At 35.9% G+C, this 14991-nt stretch overlaps 1 protein-coding gene across 1 annotated transcript in view; it reads left to right on the forward strand.

The window, feature by feature from the left end:
• Positions 1 to 14159, forward strand: part of CXADR (CXADR Ig-like cell adhesion molecule) — a 47730-nt gene extending 33571 nt beyond the window's left edge. Inside the window, exons 4-7 of the mRNA XM_043997510.1 lie at positions 788 to 943; positions 8010 to 8132; positions 8861 to 8999; positions 10552 to 14159. Coding sequence (XP_043853445.1) covers positions 788 to 943; positions 8010 to 8132; positions 8861 to 8999; positions 10552 to 10816 — 683 coding nt within the window. The 3' untranslated portion in view covers positions 10817 to 14159. The remainder of the gene's footprint in view (positions 1 to 787; positions 944 to 8009; positions 8133 to 8860; positions 9000 to 10551) is intronic.
• The last annotated feature ends 832 nt before the right edge of the window (positions 14160 to 14991 follow it).

Below are 14991 nucleotides of genomic sequence, written 5' to 3' on the forward strand. Positions count from 1 at the left end.
AGCCAGAAGGGTGAAGAATGGCTGACCTGGACATTCCTCAAAATGGGTTTCCAGGAAGAGCTCACAAATTAGAGAAGAGGACTGCAGCAGTGAGGGATGTTCCCAGGTTAAGAAGCTGATAGAGGTATTATGGCATTATTATGGTGAGAAAGAAGCAGAACTGGGGGAGGTGTGTTCACACCATGTCACCCACAGTGCTATTTTTCTTGATTACCATTTTAAGATAACTGTGAAGAAGTAAGAGGGACAAAAAATAAGTAAGAGACAGGGCAAGTCAACTTTATGGACTGTTTTTTTTTTTAGCATTATGATGGATATGCCAGGACACCTAAATTTCTCCTCTAATCAGTGAAATGGATATTGAATTTTAGAGTAATAAAATATGAAAGAAAATACCGTATGCTTTGTGGGGCATGGTGGGGGGTAAGAACAGTTCTCAAGTCAATTTGGGGAGCTAAAAGGGTTATTGTGTTTGTCTTCTGTTTGCCTACGACACCATCATGGAGCTTTGGGATAAAATTTATAGGACACCGAAGTCTTAAATGACACTGGTCCAAAATATTTCCTACTCTGTCCTTTCACTGAATAGCAGAAATGGAATTAAGCTAAGAAAAACATTTTAGATTAAGTAATAAACAGCTGTGTAGATGTAGATAATGTCTTGAAAATTTTAATTTATTTCTTACTTTTAAAATATGTTATAAAATATATATGGCATACTGAAAATACTCTTTTGGGTGAGAGTATTAAATAAAACAAATTAATTAAATAATTCAATCTTTTTCAGTTAAGCCTTCAGGGACAAGATGTTACATTGATGGATCATCAGAGATTGGCAGTGACTTTAAACTAAAATGTGAATCGGAAGAAGGTTCACTTCCTCTATACTATGAATGGCAAAGATTGCCCAGCACAGAAAAGTTTCCTTTCATGCCATTATCAGGTATTGCTAATGTTATAATTTATGCATCTATATTTTAGGGTATAGACTGTGTCTATTTTAACATTTGCTTGGCTAAAAAAAATTTTGCCTTTCTAGGATGCTGATATATGACCGCATTTATGAAATGAGAAATTGGTTCAGAAAAATTAATGATTAACAGTTAAATAACATATCATTTATTAACATAAGTGGTTTTTAAAAAAATTTTGAGTTCCAAATTCTATTCCTCTCCCCTCCCTGATATGGTAAGCAATTTCATATACATTGTACATGTGCAATCATGTAAAACATTTCCACATAAGTCATTTTGTACAAGAAGACCAGTAGAAAGAAAATGAAAAATAGTATGCTTCAGTCTGTATTCAGACAACAGTTCTTTCTCTGGAGACAGATTGCTTTTTTCATCATGAGTCCTTTGGGATTGTCTTAAAACAGATGTGTATTTATAATGAATTGAACTTGAATTTCCTGATTTTTTAAGTGGGAACAAGGACAAAATAAGAATATACCATCAACATTACAAATTTGTTTTAAGGGAAACATTATAAAAATCCCACTGTAAATACATTATGCTTACATACTATTATTAAAATAGTATGAAAATTGATAGAATACAAGGTTTAAGCCTTCAAAAGAGATGATAATCTTGGATTTATTATTTTTACAAATTACTCACATTTGGTCATAAAAAAAGAGAGAGTCCCTGAATTCCAATCTTTAAACGTGATAACCTCAAAAAAAAAAAAAGCCACTCCACCCATATTCAACCAAATTGACATTCTCTCTCTACTGTGGTTATTCTTAAGGACTTTTCTTCCATTCCCTTCTTTTTTACTTCTGTCACTGCTTGAGATATGCTATCCCACTTACCCCCAACCTCAGTACACTCTACTCCTTATTTTTTACCCTGTTATTTATTGATTTTCAAGGCTGAGGTCTGTAGTAGCAGGAACTACATGAGAGTAAGAGGATGGCTTCCACTTTCTTTGGTTTCCACAGTAATATCTATAGTCCCTGTCCTATCTCACCCTGTGCCCATTCCCCCAATCTTTAAGGGACTGGTTGTTTAAATATTTATTGATGAGTAGAAGGGAGAGAAATGGGAGGAAAATGTGTACCTCATAACCCATTAATAATAATAATAATTAGAAACTTTCAAAAGGATTGGCTTCATTCACAGGCAAGATCTTGGGAAAGAAAAGCTGTTCTTTTTTTTAAAATGTTACCGAGGAGGCAGCTAGGTGGCACAATGGATAAAGCACCAGCCCTTAATTTAGGAGGACCTGAGTTCAAACCCAGCCTCAGACACTTGACTGTGTGACCCTGGGCAAGTCACTTAACCCTCATTGCCCTGAAAAAAATAATGTTATCGATATCTTTTCTTTTTATATCACCTTTTATTTTCTTTATATCCTTCAATAATCTCTTACTCAGAGAGCCATTACTTATAACAAAGTGAAAAAGAAAGACACTGAGAGGGAAGGAATCAACCAAGTCTATGAGTATAACCTGTGCAAAGTAGACCCATAATCCCTCATCAGTGCAAAGAAAAAAAGATACATTCCCTCAACATCAAGTCAAGCCTGGCTTTTACTACAGTGTTAAATTTCTTTGCTTCCTTCCTTCCTTCCCATTTGCTTGACTTAAAGCCATTGTGTATATTATTTTTCTGGTCCTGCTGACTTCACTTTGCATCTTCCTTTAAATCCCCCATGTTTCTCTTAATTCCATAGTCATCATTTCTTTTCTTCTTTTTCTTTTTTCTTTTTTTTGCTGGGCAAAAAGGGTTAAGTGACTTGCCCAGTGTCACACAGCTAGTAAGTGTCAAGTGTCTGAGGCCAGATTTGAACTCAGGTCTTCCTGAATCCAGGGCCGGTGCTTTATCCACTGCACCACCCAGCTGCTCATATAGTCATCATTTCTTATGGCTTAGTAATACTGATTCAAATTCATGAACCACAATGAACTGTTATGGGTACAGTTTGGTGGTACAGTAGATAGAGTCAGGAATACTCATCTTCCTGAATTCAAATCTGGCCTCAGACACTTACTAGCTGTGTGACCCTGGGCATGTCTCTTAGCCTTGTTTACCTCAGTTTTCTTATCCACAAAATGAGCTGGAGAAGATATAGCAAACCAGTCCAGTATCTCTGCCAAGAAAACCCCAATGGGGTCAAGAAGAATTGGACAAAACTGAAAACAACAACCACAATTTGTTTAGTCATTCCCAATCAGTGAACATCTATTTTGTTTCTAATTCTTTGCTACCATAAAAGGTTTTACTATGAATATTTTGATACATACAGGATCTTTGTGTCGATAACAACAGCAGCAACATACAGCAGGCACTTTAAGGTTTGCAAAGTTCTTTATTATCTTTTTTTTTAAGTCCTTTATTATCTCACTTTATCCTTACAACAACCCTGGGGAGTGGGTGCTATAAGTATCTCATTTTATAGATGAGGAAACTGAGGCAGAACAGAGGTCAAGTGATTTGCCCAGAGTTACACAGATAGTAAATGTCAGAGGCTAGATTTGAACTCAGATGATCCTGGCTCCAGGTCCAGCACTCTTCTTACTTTTGCACCTCTTTGACCTCTTTGTGATATATGTATAGAAGTCACATCTCTCAGATGATAGGTATATGGCCATTTTCCTCTTTTAAAAAAATATAATCCAAATTGTTTTCAAAATGGTTGAACCAATCTACAACTTCACCAAGCAGTGTATTATTAATGTGCCTATCCTCTTTCCAACATTAAGTATGATCATCTTTGACATCTTTGTTTTGTTTTTCAAGAATAAATCTCCCTATCTTACTCATGATGGAAGGGCAATGACCAGCCATGGGTTCAATCACCATTACTTTTCTGTATCATCACATCAAAGACAATTTATATTTATTCCCTCTGTGTAAAGTCCTTCTCTCTGCCCAGATACATTTACAGTTCTTAAGAGTTATGAGTATTATCATCCTGTGTAGGGATATAAACAGTTTAACCTAATTGAGTAACCTTTTTTTTCCCCCTCTGTTTACCTTTTTAAACTTCTCTTGAGTCTTGTATGTTAAGATCGAATTTTCTATTCAGTTCTGGTCTTTTCAGCAGGAAAGATTGAAAGTCCCCAATGTCATTAAATGTCCATCTTTTCCCCTGAAAGAGAATGCACATTTTTGCTGGGTAATAGATTCTTGGCTGCAATCCAAGCTCTTTTGCCTTCCGGAATATCGTATTCCAAGCCTTCTGGTCCTTTAATGTTGAAGCTGCCAGGTCCTGAGCATTCCTGACTGTGGCTCCATGATATTTAAATTGCTTCTTTCTGGCTGCTTGGAGTATTTTCTCCTTCACCTGATAATTCTGGAAATTGGCTACAATATTCCTTGGAGTTTTCCTTTTGGGGTCTCTTTCAGGAGGTGATCAATGGATTCTTTCAATGATGATTTTATCCTCTGATTCTATGATATCATGGCAGTTCTCCTTAATAATTTCCTGGAGTATGGTGTCTAGATTCTTTTTTCTGGTCATGGCTTTCAGGCAGTCCAATGATTCTCAAATTGTCTCTCCTGGATCTGTTTTCCAGATCAGTTGTCTTTCCAATGAGGTATTTCACATTTTCTTCTATTTTTTCATTCTTTTGATTCTGCTTGACTGATTCCTGGTGTCTCATGGATTCCTTATCTTCCAACTGTCTAATTTTAATTTTTAAGGCATTGTTTTCTTCAGTGAGGTTATGCACCTTTTTTTCCATTTGGCCAAGTGAATTTTTTAAGGCATTGTTTTCTTCAGTGAAATTATTGCAATGATTTTTTCCATTTGGCCAGTCAATTTTTGTGCTTCCTTTTCCAAGTTGCTGATTCTTTTTTCATAGTTTTCTTGTTTTGCTTTCATTTCTCTCCCCATTTTTTCTTCTACATCTCTCAGTTGATTTTTAAAATCCTTTTTGAGCTCTTCTAGGAAGGCTTTTTGTTCTTGAGACAAATTCACCTTCCCTCTTGAGGCTTCACATGTAGGCAATTTGAGGGTATTGTCCTCATCTGAGTTTGTGGTGGCTTCTTCCCTATTGATAAAGAAGCTCTCAATGGAGAGGGCTCTTTTTTGCTTCTTACTCATTGCAGCTTATTTATTTATTTTTTTAAGTTGAGGTCTGCTCTGGGGGCACCAGGGTCCCTGTTTTGGGCTTCTTGTGCAGGGGTATAGGTGCTGTGTGACCAGATTTTTACTCTGAGGCCTTTACAGTGTGTGCATTTCGCCCCCCTGCACTTCCTATTTGAGTGTGCTCGGCCAGGTGCCCGATCCCGACTGTCCCGTTCGTGGCCCTATAGCTGGCTACCTGCCCTCCCCGCCGGTGCAGGTATGTTTTTCCACTGTCCTTCTTGGCCACCAGATTTTTGAGCCAGGTTCCAGGGGCCTCAGTTGTTTGGCTGTGGCCCGCAGCTCCTGCTGACTTTCCCTGACCCACTCTGCGCTGGGCTGCTGCCCTGCGCTGGGCCTCCCTTTTGCCTGAGTCAGACCGACCTTTTCCTGAAGTCTTCTAAATTATCTCTGGTTGGAAGACTGTCTCTCTGTCTCTTTGCAGGTTCTGTTGTTTCAGAATCTGTCCAGAGGCTTGATTTAATGTTCTTTTTGAGGGAACAGAAAGAGAGCTCAGGCTGCTTGCTGCTTCCTCTCCACCATCTTGGCTCTGCCCCAAGTCCCACCATTACTTTTCAGCATGAAATCTTCAACATGTTCTGTTTCCAACTATTTGTCTCTTCCCTAGTCTAGTGTGCTTCTTCCCCCTCCACCCACTTCCCCCACCCCCATGCTCCATTCATGGTGGTTTACCATATAAGTTGCTGGACTTAGTGTGGACCCCCAATTGGCTAAGCTTATCATAGCTCAGAACTCCTGAGATCAAGATCCCCATGCCTTGATGCACTCGCCTCAGCCTCTCTGATGGTAGGGATTATAGGCATGGACCACCATTTCCATCCCTTTTAATAGTTGGTCATTCTTCTTCTGAAAACTCTTTGTTCATGCTTCTTTGAATATTTAATGGTCTGTTACTCAACAAGCATTCATTAGAGATGGGTGAGACTTGAGACAGGCAGAGCTGTTAGCAGACTATTGAATTCAGGCATGAGGACTTACATCAAGGAGATGGCGGCATCAGAGAAGTGCGCATATGTGAGAGAGAGAGTGTGAGGGTAAAAATCAACATGCCTTGCACCTGAATTGTAAGCCTGATGGATTGGGAGAATGTTTCTGACCTCAACAGCAAGAGTAAGGTTAGGAGGGGAGAGGGCTTAGGAGGAAAGTCCTTTTTGTGTTTTTCTCTTTTGAGTCACTGTTTGAAGTTGTTATGTTACTCCCTCCTTTGGGGAGATAGATAAATAAGGAGAGAGACAGGCAGGCTGACTGACTAACTGACTGACTGACTGGACATTTTAGGTTTGGGATGGGATGGTGTATTGCACTGGTTTCTTGGGTTCCTCTGTTGACACTTCCTGAGTTACCTCCCTAAATCTTTGAGGTTCAGACCACTGAACCTTGAGATCCCTCACTGGTGCCTCAAGACAGAGTGCTTCTTATCTCCCAGCCCTTAGCCTCAGAGGTCCTGTTTTGAGAACTGCAACACTCCACTTTTAAGTGGTTGCTGCCACTGCAAGGTCCATGCTTTCTGACCACCTTGGGACTTTCTCAAGAAGACCTCCTGCTTGTACAAGACCTTGCAATCTACACCTGTCCTTCATCTCTATTTGGACTTGAAGGCTACCCTGAGCCAGTACTTTTTTTGCTAGTGGGCCCCCTTTCTTTCTTACTATAAATGAACTTCTGGGTGGAATGGAACTGCTCTAGTTTCTTGATCATTATTCAGTCTGGTGCACACTTCAAGATGTTGCTGAACTAGTTATGTGGGAGGTTGGGCAATAAGCCTCAATGGGATTGTTGATAGCTTGCATTTCTTACTGGAAAAGTGCCATTTCATATCCTTTGACCATTTATTTCTCTCTCGGGGTAATTGTTTCCTATTCTTAAATATTTGTATCAATTCCTTCTATATACAGTTATCCCTTCCACGTCGCAGGAGTTAGGGATGTGGCACCCCCCCATGACCTGGAAAATATGCATAATACTTTTTAACTATCCTTTCATACCAGAGAAGTAGTCTGACTTATTATATTAGATGATAAAAGGTTGATATTATACAATACTACACATATATTTTATGCATTTCTCAGTTTCTAAACTTTTTCTGTCTTGTCTGCTGGACTTCACATGTTGTCTGTGGCTTCTCCAAAACTCCCCCAAAATTCCCTTTTTTTGTTTGTTTTTGCTGTTGAATCACAATATATTGAAATCATGATGGGGAAAGTCATGATGTGGAAGGGATAACTATTTTGAATATCAAATAAGAAGGAGGAGTGGTCCAGCAGAAAGTGTCCCCCTCACCACCTCTCTGGGTTTTGGCGAGCAATTCTATGTTTTTGGACTTTAATTTTCTCATCTGTAAGAAGAGGCTTCTAGGATTGCTTCCAGCTTCACATCTATGATAGTGTTACTTTTTATTTAAAAATCTGTTGAAAATACTTTTCCCCACTTAATGATTTCCTTTCTACATTGATTTTGCTTGTTCACAAAATTTTCAACTTTATGTAATCAAACTTGTCTTTTTTATTTTGATTATCATTATTGCCCTTCTAGATCAAGAATTCTCTCCTATTCATGGATGTGGAACTTTTCTTCTTCTTTTCTCTACTATATATTTTTTAAATTACATGGCCTTTTGTATTTAGGTCATGGATATTTGAAGCTTATTGTCTTGGATACTGTCTTAGTTGGTGGTTGCTAGTGTTAATGTAGTGCATCCTAATTTCTGCTACTTTACAGTTTTCCCAGCAGTTTTTGTCAAATAGTGTGCTTCTGTATTTTGTTTACCTTAAAAATCTTTATAAGACCTCATCTTTTCAAAAAAACCAAAAAAAACCTTTTTTTGCAGTATTTGACAATAAACGGCCTCCTTTCCCAAGTAATAAAAATATATTTCAAAAATAGGTAAGAAAATAATCTACTTTTTCTACCCATAGATCTCAACCCATCAGTTATTTCTGTACGAAATGCCACTCCAGAGTACTCGGGCACATACAGCTGTACAGTTAAAAACAGAGTTGGTGTTGATGAGTGCCTTTTGAGGGTGAATGTTGTTCCTCGTAAGTATGTTCTTTATATTTATGGGGGAGGTGGGATGAGTGTGTTGCCTCCACCTATGAGTTTACTACCTTTGGAGCTGGTCTATGAAGTATAATTTCATAATCTTAGAGTGTAGCCTAGGGCACTAAAAAGTGTTCATGTTCATATAACCAGTCAGAGGCAAGATTTGAAGTTAGATCTTCTAATGACAATGCCAGCTATCTCCATATACTTGCTATTTCTCATCTTTTTTGGCAGTTAATAACCAAGGCTTTGCATTTCTTCATTTTGGATTCCATTTTAAAAGTATTTCTTAGCATACCCCTTAAATCGCTTTGTTAGTGGGACAAATTTTGGAGTGGTATGGAAAGCATAAAAAAAGAGATTTTTTTTGTTTTGGGTGGTTAGAAACCAGAGTTTTATCAGATGGTTTTGGGTTTTTTTACCCTCCCAGCTTAAAGAGAATATTTTATTAATACCTTGTTCTTATCATTGTGGTGATGTTTTACTGGTGGGGAGGGCATCAAATTAACTTGTGCTCCACTATCAGAATTAGGCAAATATTTATTTTAAAAGGAAATATGTATGTATGTATGTATGTATGTGTGTATGTGTGTATGTGTGTATGTATATATATGCATAGAAAAATTATGCCATTTAATCTGATGTATAGGAAGGCAAGTTAAATTGCTATTTTGCAGTCATTTCAGTCCAGAGTCCTTGTAAAAGGTGTTCTTAATTATTGTAGCTTCCAACACTGCTGGTACAATTGCTGGAGCTGTCATAGGAACTTTGTGTGCCCTGTTGCTTCTGGGTCTTCTAATATTCTGCTGCTGTAAAAAACACAAGGAGGAAAAATATGAAAAAGAAGTTCATCATGATATCAGGTAACCTTTGGAATCAAGCTATCCCCAAATAAACAATTGCATAAGAAAGCTTCCAGAAGAGGTGCAGTTACTACAGTGTGAAAATCTTAGATATTGAATGCCCATATTTTAATAAATAATTCTCTTATTTATTATGTTAGTAAAAATTTGATCCCTGAGGTCTTTGCTTCAACTTAGCATCAGAGAATTTAGAATCAGAAAGAACTTAAAGGATTATCTAACTCAATACCCTCATTTTCTTTTCTTTTCTTTTCTTTTCCTTTTTTTTTTTTTTTTGGGTGAGGCAATTGGGGTTAAGTGACTTGCCCAGGGTCACACAGCTAGTAAGTGTTAAGTGTCTGAGGTCGGATTTGAACTCAGGTCCTCCTGAATCCAGGGCCAGTGCGCCACCTAGCTGCCCCCTCATTTTCTAGAAGACAGAACTATGGGTTGGAGTGGGTCACACAGTCATTTGGTTGCAGAAAATATTTGAACACTGGTCTCCTGATTTCTTCCCTGAGCATTATATACTGTTTTCTCGTAATAGCAAGGAATGATTTTGACCCATCCCATGTACATTCCTAAATGGTAGCAAAATATAATGTAAGTAGTATTTATTATTTCAGTCTATCATTTCAAAAACAATTCTTATGTATGATCACTGCACCTTAAAGTAAAAGATTTTTTATTGGTCATTAGGTCTAGTTATCCCCCAGGTGAGAATTTGTCTTTTGTTTTGTTGTTTCTTCCTTTCTTAAATTGAGGCCTACCTCAAATTGAGCAAGTGGCAGTCGGAATTTAAACTCATGTCACCTGGCTCCAAATCCAGTGTTTTTTTCACTATACCACATTACCAGTAAGTTTTCAAGAACATGCCTTGTACCATTAATTTTTGTAATTGTGTCTAGAGAAAGGGGTTAGTGAATTAAATATAGGTTTATTATTCCTTCTCAGAAGGACTGAAGGTATAGTGATATCATTTTTGTGTGACCTGAAAAGGTTTTCCTCCTGGTCTAGGGATCAGTAAAGTTAGGTATTACACATGTACTATATTCACGAAAAATTGTTTAACTAAAACCTTTTAATTTTATCAAATTAAAAGCTTTTTTTGAGCATGGTTTACAGGTTTGAACATATGACTTCTGAAGTTCAAACATAATTAGTCACAGGATCTTAGAGTTGTGCATTTACTCTTTGCTTGCTCAACTAATTAAAGGCAGAAATTAATTTCTTAAGTAGATTGGGGGGGCAGCTAGGTGGCACAGTGGATAGAGCACCACACTGGAGTCAGGAGGACCTGAGTTCAAATCTGGCCTCAGACACTTGACACTTACTAGCTGTGTGACCCTGGGCAAGTCACTTAACCTCAATTGCCTCACCAAAAAAAAGAAAAAAGAAAGTAGATTAGGGCATAGGTTTTGTAAATAGAAATATAATTCATGAATTTTCTACTTTCTCCCCCAGTGTGGTATACATTATTATTCTATGTCTTAAAACATATTGTAGTTTACATAATTATAAGTTCTTATGAAAAGACATTTAAAAATGTTGATATCTGGGCTTTTCTTTCTAGAGAGGATGTTCCTCCTCCAAAGAGTCGTACATCTACAGCCAGAAGCTACATTGGTAGCAATCATTCATCTCTGGGATCAATGTCTCCTTCCAACCTAGAAGGCTATTCCAAAGCTCAGTATAACCAAGTACCCAGTGAAGACTTTGATCGTACTCCACAGAGCCCAAGTTTTCCACCAGCTAAGGTAGCTGCATCTAACCTAAGTAGAATGGGAGCTATTCCTGTGATGATACCAGCACAAAGCAAAGATGGGTCAATAGTGTAGAACATCTCAAACTTTGTTTCTTCAGAAAACAAAACTCTTTTCTGGAAATAGGAAACAGCTGCCAACCTAAAAATTGCTTTTGAAGAAATAGAATAATTTAACTTGAATTAATAAAAAGATGATCTTCAAGAAATTTTGTTTGACAAGGGTTTAAATCCTACATCGGACACTTAAGTACTGTGTGCAAGTCATTTAAGCTTTCTTAGTTTGTTTCCTTGTGTTTTACAGGGTTGTGGTGAAGAACAAATGCTACAAAGTGCTTTGTGAATTTTAAAGTATTACATAAGTACTAGTCATTGTGATTATAAAGAGGAGATCAGATAGACTCCTGAGGAGGAGGGGTCAGAATTAAAATTCCAGATGAAAGAGTTTTTTTCTTAGGTTCCTTTAGAAACAACTGATTTCACTGATATTAATGTCTACTGTTCTATATGTATACCAAGAAAAGCAAGATTTACTGTTACCATTTTTTTCTCAGCCATTTTTTTGTAGCAAATTATATAAAGCCCTACCAAAATTTGAAGAGAATGGCAAAAATAGCTAATTTTAAATTGTAAAATGACTCTATCACACAGAAATGCTACGAGAGTAGCTTTTTTTTTTTCTTTCTTTCTGGCTGTATTCAGCAATAAAGAAAGGAGCAGCTGGCTGATTTCTACTAGTGCACTGTTCTTTTTAAACAAGTCACATATATGGCAATTGTTTTTATTGGAAAGTTTATCCACATTATTACCTAGTCTACCTCGTGTGGCCCGTAACAAACATTTTACCCATAATTTTCAGGACTGAACATTAGAGACTGAAGTGTATTAAGGAATATGGTTTGTTGCCATATGTGCTTTTAACATCTGAAGTAGCTAGCCCAGACTGATCGAATGGAGTTGTACCTGTACTTTTTTCATTTGGCTGCCTGCTTCAGGCTGTGTGTTTATGTGAATAAAATAATTACTAATATGATTTGTTTTTTAATACAATTATAGAATAAGTCTACCAAACCTACGTAAGGCTTTATTTGTTTTTGTTTTTGTTTTTTTCCTGGTCCATTCCGCCCCCCCAGAAATGTGTATGCCTGTATTTACCTTCTTGAATCAAATTCCTAGGAGAGACATTTTTTTAAAACCTCTGGAAAGTTTACTTTTAAAAGGATTAATCTTTTCCTCTGTGAATATTATAAATTGATACTTTAGAGCCTGTATGTTATTATCTTGCAGAAGTAGCTTTGTATGAAACTTAGAGAAGTTGAGATTTGGGGAGGTTTCCTACTTAGTTTTGTGAAAGTTAATCATTTTTAGCAAACTTAAGTAAAATATTTTTAACACCAGTATGTTAGGAACAAAAGGACTAATTTTATTAGAAAAGAATGTTTTTATTGCTTTTTTTTTAAAGAAAGACTTCAGTTCTTTAGCAAATAAGATCTGATTTTTATTAAATCCAGTGCTTTTTTTCCCTTAGATTTTCATAAGTACTTAGTTCTTGATAAACTGAGTGCTTTGGTTGTATATAAATAAATGTTGTTGTGAACCTGGACTTATGTACTGTATCCTGTGTACAACTAAATGGCTATACTGTTTAAATTTAATTTTTTGTATGTGTATGGTTTTTACTCTATACCTTAATATTAGAGCTAAGATAAATTTTCATCTGTGCCTTTTTTCTGTACCCATGAACTATTACATGAAAGGTGCTTAAGGGTGAAGGTACTGTTTTTTAAAAAGTACATCACTGTGATACCTTTCTACTTGCTTTTAATATACTGCCTTTTTCTACATGTCCTTTTAAAATATTGTTTAAATATATTTAAGGAATTCGGTTTTTGTGTTTCTAATTTCCAATGCTATTTTCTTATGTTCCTATGTTCTTATTTCTTTTGACTGCTAGAAGTTGAGCTTATTGTTTTATATTAATACAATTAGTGTAAGAAATTTATTATGAAACACTAACTTTAAAATTTGATCCTCTTTTCTACCAAGGAACTGTCTAAATACTAGGAATCACCATAGGGGATTTTGTGGATCATATATAAGGCTGATCATCCCCTCCTGGAGAGTGTTTTTTCATTTTCAGCTTAGATAAACTACTAGATCTTACCCTGGGGAATTATCCAGAAATCAGCATTCAAAATTTGCAAAACATTTTTCATTTGTATGTTCTAAGATTTTTTTTAAAAACAAGAGCAGACAATTTGTTCATGCCTATTGAACATTGTCATCCTATTGCCTGACTTTTGCTACAACTCTACTCCATAATTCAAATCATTTTTGTAATTTAAAATTGAAGCTTATAAACTTAGAATTTAAAAGTGTACAAATTCATTCATTTTTTAAAAAATTATCATATTTGAGACCCAGTAGATGGGTCTCAAATTACATAATGTGTGTGGCATCTCCTTTCACAAGTAACTAATAAATAATAACCAATAACATTTCTAGATTCCTTTTGTGTTTGCATGGGTACAAATTTAAAGTATCCTTTGTGAGCTGACTGTTTTTCTTTTCTTTTTGAACTGTGCAGACCACGTTTTTAAAAGCTGTATTACAGTGTAAATAAAAGGCAGAAATTGTATGTAGTTGATTTTTTAGTGTTAGATAAGGAATAACTTGTAGCATGTATGAGTTGGCACAATTTTAACTTTTCTATGGTTTTTAGAAATGTATATATACCTTCACTGTGTTCATATAGTCCTTCTATTTAGTACCATAATAAAATGTTTTGGGCAAGTTTTAAATCTAAAAGGAAACAAAGTTCCAATAAAGCCAATATTTCACAATAGAATTTATTACAGCAATAATAACAACATAACTGTTGGTTTGTACTATAAGCTTGGAAGAATTAGCAATAAATTTATGCTTCTGTTTATACTTAAACTGTCATTTCTAATAATTTGTTAGAGTATCTTTATAATTATGAATACCAGTAAGTATTGGTTGAGCCTGGACCATTTCTCTCAAATCACTTTTTGTTTTGTTTTATTTTGGCTTAAGTATAATCAAACAATCTTGTGAATCCTAAATTCTTTGTATTTATTTATGTTCATATTGTTCTAGTCAGATATGTTTCAACTTTAAGTTAGTCTTGACAGTATAAGAGTTAAAAGAACTATAATTGATTAGTAAATCATTCTCCCTTACTATAAACAAAATTTTCATAAGACAATTACCCATTTGCACTGGGAAAAGATATTTTGGTACACATCACATTGAACAAAACACAGGATATGACGATGTCAGATTTTGCATTAAAATTTCTGGTTTAAGTATTTTAAATGAAGCTTTTGACATTTTAAAATAGTTCCTCTAGTTTTATGTTCAACTTATGTACTTTTGAAATAAAATAATTCAAGAAAGCAGTTTTCTGTCTCAAATTTCAAAGAGTGTTGTGTAGTTTCATTTTGCAATTTTGTGCTTCTGCAGTCTCATTTTCTGTCATTCTTGTACTAAATGATAGGATTATAAATTGTAGGGTTTGATGGGATCTTGAAGTATATTATTTACACTTTTTAGATGAAGAAACTAGCCCTTGAGAGGTGGTGACTTGCCAAAGGATATACATAAAATATTACTTGATTAATATGGGTATTTAGAGAAAGTTAAACAGACAACTCTGGTTTACCCATTCTAATTTTTACTTTTCCCATTAGCCACCCTCCATAATCATTCTCATAAATTGGAACCCTGTTTTAAATTCTCTTGACTAGGAAGAATCTTCCCATGTTGATAAAATCATACAACTAGAACCAAAACAAAATGGAATGAAAGGATATTTTAATAGTCTTTTTCTAATTATGTTCTAGTAATAACTATAGTAACTAAAATATATTAAGAATAAATTACACCAGTTCTATACTCAGTTCAGTTTAACAAATTTTGACATCTACCCTGTGCAGGATCGTGCTATACCTGAGAGAAAATAAAAAGCAGAAAACACAAGATTCATAGGTTGGTTGGGTTGTTTCTGTTTTTGTTTTTGTTTTGTTTTGTGGGGAAATGAGGGTTAACTTGTCCAGAGTCACACAGCTAGTAAGTGTCAAGTGTCTGAGGATGGATTTGAATTCAGGTCCTTCCGAATCCAGGGCTGGTGCTTTAGCCACTGTGCCACCTAACTGCTCCTCAGAAAGCACAAGATTCAACCTCTAGCCTTTTCCACAACTCTCCTGTGCCTCTTGCCTAGATTATACC

Source organism: Dromiciops gliroides, chromosome 3 (assembly GCF_019393635.1).
Source record: "Dromiciops gliroides isolate mDroGli1 chromosome 3, mDroGli1.pri, whole genome shotgun sequence".
NCBI lineage: Eukaryota > Metazoa > Chordata > Mammalia > Microbiotheria > Microbiotheriidae > Dromiciops > Dromiciops gliroides.